Source organism: Erigeron canadensis, chromosome 4, assembly GCF_010389155.1.
Source record: "Erigeron canadensis isolate Cc75 chromosome 4, C_canadensis_v1, whole genome shotgun sequence".
Classification (NCBI taxonomy): Eukaryota; Viridiplantae; Streptophyta; class Magnoliopsida; order Asterales; family Asteraceae; genus Erigeron; species Erigeron canadensis.
In genome coordinates, this window is record NC_057764.1 from 41,312,417 (window position 1) to 41,316,964 (window position 4,548).

The window sequence follows — 4,548 nt, forward strand, 5'->3', positions numbered from 1 at the left end:
TCACTTTATGGTCCAAAGACGATTTCGATATTCTGCGAGCGCCCTTAATGTGAAAGTACTTCTGTACCGTGCAAAATGCAGCATACAGTTCCTCAATGACGCTCCAGTAAAGTTCTGTAAAGTGCAGTATGGGTTCCTTGTCATTTTTACCTTTTATGTATATTTGTTTCGCATGCGAATTTATGAAACCAAAAAAAGTAAGTTACCTGCTGAGGGAAATCTCCGTTATCCATTTGGGCATTAATCAATAGCTTTGCTCCTTTATGTAAGGGAGTTGGGTCTCTCTCGGCCTGCCCCCCTGACATAAGCCCGAGCATTGCCCATGAAGTTTGAACTAAGTTTGTTCGATTTCCATCCAATGGTGTGTACACTTCACTAGTGCAAGACTTGTAGCTCTCTCCCCACCCGCCCTCCTCATTTTGTATCGAAAGTAGAAACTTGACACCTTTACGAACTGCTTCAGAGTTGTTATATGTTTTTCCAGCAGCATTTAAGCCTCCTAGCGCAAAGAACGTGCCATATATAAAACATATTCCCCAATAGCCGTACCTATTGAGTTTCATAAACTTTTTAGATCAACTAGTCAGTTTTATTATACATCTTTAGCTAATTATAGAAGTAGTAGTGGTACCATGAACCATCAGGCAGTTGTCTTTCCTCAAGATAGCGCACTCCTTTTGCCACAGAAACTTCTATTTCTGTCTTCCTATGTGTCGGGTATAGACCTTTGAAGACAACGAGAGCTTGGATTATCGATGATGTGTTCTCGGTGTGCCTAATTAATTCATCCAAAAATCATAAATGTATTTTAATTAGAATCTATTTGTCTATGAGAGATCACAACAAATATAACAGATTCACAAGAGACTTTACTCTCTCTCAACAACAATATCCGCAAAAACTTCTGAAGGGTTCAGTTTCTGCAAAACAAATTTAAATGTTAAGCATTTTTTTTTAATAGATATCTTAATTAGCAGTACATTGATGCATATATGTACCTGTAAATATGGTTGTGGGATCGGTGTTTCCCAAGTAGCGAAACCTCCACTGGTAGGAGACTGTACATGAAAAAAGAAACCGATAACTTCATATAACCACTTTTCATTTGCTTTTTCTCCTGTAATCTTGTCTGGCATTTGAGATAGCAAGAGCAGGCACTGCAAGTAATGTTAAGATGGATTTGTTAAAAGAACAATTCGTTTCACAAAACGTTAAAAAAAAGAGTAAAAAATGCTTATGATATCACTTTGAACGCTTCAGCGGTACAATCTGAGACAGGCCAGCCATGATCTTGGTCAGTGAACGCCCATGTCCCTTTACTAATCTGTCGACACATTTTACTGAAATCTCCACTCGGATTGTTCTTGATTTGAGACTCTTGGATATAGAAATTCGCCTTTTTAAGGGAATCCCCGTATTCTTCTGGCATATTACTTGAGATTATAGCTTGAGTTGCAAATGCACAGTCCCATAATTGACTGCCAAATGTTTGCACCTTCATTCCATCTTCTGCTAACCACAAAAAATCAGGAACTCTAGCGAGGTGATGCTTAAACTCATCCCCGTCTGGGTTTTCTGCCCACCAACACATCATTTGCAAACACTACATTTGAAACCAAAGGCTAGTCAACAGTCATACTCATTATGTCTGTTATAGTGAAGTCTAGTACTTTTACTATATAGTAAAAGTACTAGACTTCACTATAACGGACATAATGAGATTAGGGATTATACTTACCGGGCTTTTGGTTAATAGATCACTAACGAAACTTAATTATATATGATGAGATTATATATATATAAAAAAAAAGTATTATAAATTTACCTTTTCAACACATGCCATGGTAATATATCTACTCTCTTGAGCGTTATAACGAATCAACACAATTGCTTTTCTGAGGGCTCTTTCTCTGAATTTGGTGAAAGGCCAATACTTGAAGAACGGCTCACTGAAATACTGAAGACCATCCCACAACATATCTTGGGCTCTTGTATGAGGGTAAAAGAGATCTTCCTGCATGTATATATGTTCCATTATATCTATATATGAGCCTCTAACTTAAGTATGTGATACATACATATATGTTTATAAGAGAAATTAAGCTTTAACAAAGACCTTGCAACAATTATGGCGCTGTTTATTCCAATTTATCTTGTCATACGGAATACAATAAATCTCTTGTCTGAGATGAAGAACTAGATCATCGATCGGACCATGGAATCTTCTGCCATACAGATATGACATTGGCATATAGGCAGTCCGGCAATAGCACCACATTTTTGCTACACCCAAGTTAGATAACCGGTGATGAGACATGATCATCATATATATAGAGTATAAACTTCTACTTAAATTCTTCTTCAATTCAGTACATGCATCAAAAAAATATATTTCAGATTCATTATTATTAATTATTAGTGGTGGTATATGTACGTACCTGGATGAAAAGGAAAAATTTCAGGAAAAATCCAAAATTCTGGGGGCATTGGGTTGCACCCCTCCCATTCATACACTCCTAACACCTTCAAAAAAGAAAAACTTAATTATATCATACAAAATTAAGTAGTATCATGCATCAAATTGTAATTAATTACTAAAATAGGCCGGAATCAATGAGAAAATTTGCTGAAACATATAATTAATTTTTACCGATAGATAGATTTTGCCCCAAGATGGAATGGAGGTTGCACCACCATGATCAAGGATCCACTTCCTTCCTCGACTTAGTGCACCATCCGGTCCTTCTCCTAACAACCGTAGCGATATGTAGTTCAATGTAGATCCCATCATGGTACTATGTCCCTCAATATGAAATCCCCACCCTCCGTCTTCATTCTAACACAACAAGTACATACATTAATAATGTTTACGTACGTATTGATCAGTGGAACTCATCAGAGAGATCGAGTATATATAATAGAGATCAGTATTAGATGATATATTCAGCTTACTTGGTGGTTGTAAATGTAACGCAGCAACTCTTTTTTGTGTTCTTTTGTTAAGCATGTATCCATAGTCCCACTGATGTGTAACACAATAATCTGCACGTACATATATATATGCTTAATACAGTAATATAATTATCGCACGTACGTACGTGTTGAGAAAATTACTTACAAGAGGTGCAGTCAAGAACAAAGGGCCAGAATGTTCAGCAGGCCAATGACCGTCTTTTGCTTGTATCCCACGATTCAGTCGGACCGCTTTTTTCACTGCTGTTGTCACTGCTTCGTAATTCACTTCTTCTTCCGCTTTCAACCTTGCTGGTGGCATGCTCAGTAGATCGATTCCATTTTCTTTGATCAACTGCGTGCGTGCACAACGTATAGTAATACGCTAGTTTATCATTAACATCAAACATATATACGCGCGTACATGTTTTATTAAAAAAACATTATTCTTAGAAAGTGATGTATATATTTAGTACGTACGTGTTTCAGTTTGACTTAATATGACATATGGTAGTAGAAAGAATTAATATTTGTAATAAATATTTCCTAATTAATCAGATGCAAGCTATATATATTACTTGTATCCTCATCAGCAAATCACTACATGCTTGATAACCTTCCGCCTTCTGCCTCTCCAAGAAGTATTGCCGAGCATTTTCAACTTGTTGTATCTCTTCAGGAGTACCAGCATTGGGATCAAACTCCCAAGTTTGGCGCCCCACAAAGTTGTTGGTGCTAAACAAGTATGGATCATCCTTTCCTTCTGCAATTTTTAACTTCCACATCGATCCCGCTCCTAATTCATTAATGTGTTTGCTAATTAATGCATGGGATAGTTAATTATTAAGCTCAAATAAATTATGAAGGGATCAATGTGCAAGCTAGCCCTTTTATAGTGTTGTTTAACGTCCATGTATACCTTTTTTTAATTAATCTTTCTTTTTTTAGTATCCAACCCACTTTGCGAGCCCACTGATCCTCAACTAACCCAAGGTGACTGACTACCCGCTTTACTGGCCGGTAGCCTGGATATATACGACGTCGTCCAAGTGAACCTTGTATATTTTTTTCTTAGGATTCGAACTTTGAATCTTCAGTTATTTAACCCATAGACACCAAAGATTAATTTACCGCTACTACTGTTGGGAACAGTTATTTCTATTGAGTACTATTTTTATGAAATTATTCATCAGTTTAAAGGAAATTGGCTATCCAATAAAATTTACACTTAAAAAGGTTAAAATCTCAAGCATGCACTTAATTGTACCCTTGTTATGTTAGTACATGAAAACTTAATAGGTAATCTGTGAATCGACACCTTGCTTCACTCACCGATTCATTGTTAATTAATCAAACCAATACAATGTATCCTATCAGCAAACTTTTAACTAATTACAAATGAGCCTTTAACATTGGCCAATAAGACTTAAGGGGCGTTTAGCCTAGCTAGCTTATTTTTGAAGCTTTTATAGTTTATTCGTATGTAGCTTATTTGTGATAAGATATATTAATTTGTATGACTTTTTCAAGCTTATAAGTTTATCATAACTTAATCATGAAAAATAAGCTTATTACTTAATTAGCTTATATCAACAA

The 4,548-nt window shown here is 36.0% G+C and overlaps 1 protein-coding gene across 1 annotated transcript; it reads right to left on the reverse strand.

Annotated features, from left to right (window-relative positions):
- LOC122594960 (dammarenediol II synthase-like) lies at window positions 1–3,737 on the reverse strand. The gene is made up of 13 exons (XM_043767244.1): window positions 3,531–3,737; window positions 3,119–3,307; window positions 2,953–3,042; window positions 2,651–2,836; window positions 2,439–2,523; window positions 2,117–2,283; window positions 1,826–2,014; window positions 1,247–1,603; window positions 999–1,157; window positions 874–920; window positions 632–775; window positions 207–549; window positions 1–114 (listed from the first exon to the last, which is right to left on the reverse strand). The coding sequence occupies exons 1-13, from the start codon at window positions 3,735–3,737 to the stop codon at window positions 1–3; spliced, it is 2,277 nt and encodes a 758-aa protein (XP_043623179.1).
- Between the last annotated feature and the right edge of the window lie 811 nt (window positions 3,738–4,548).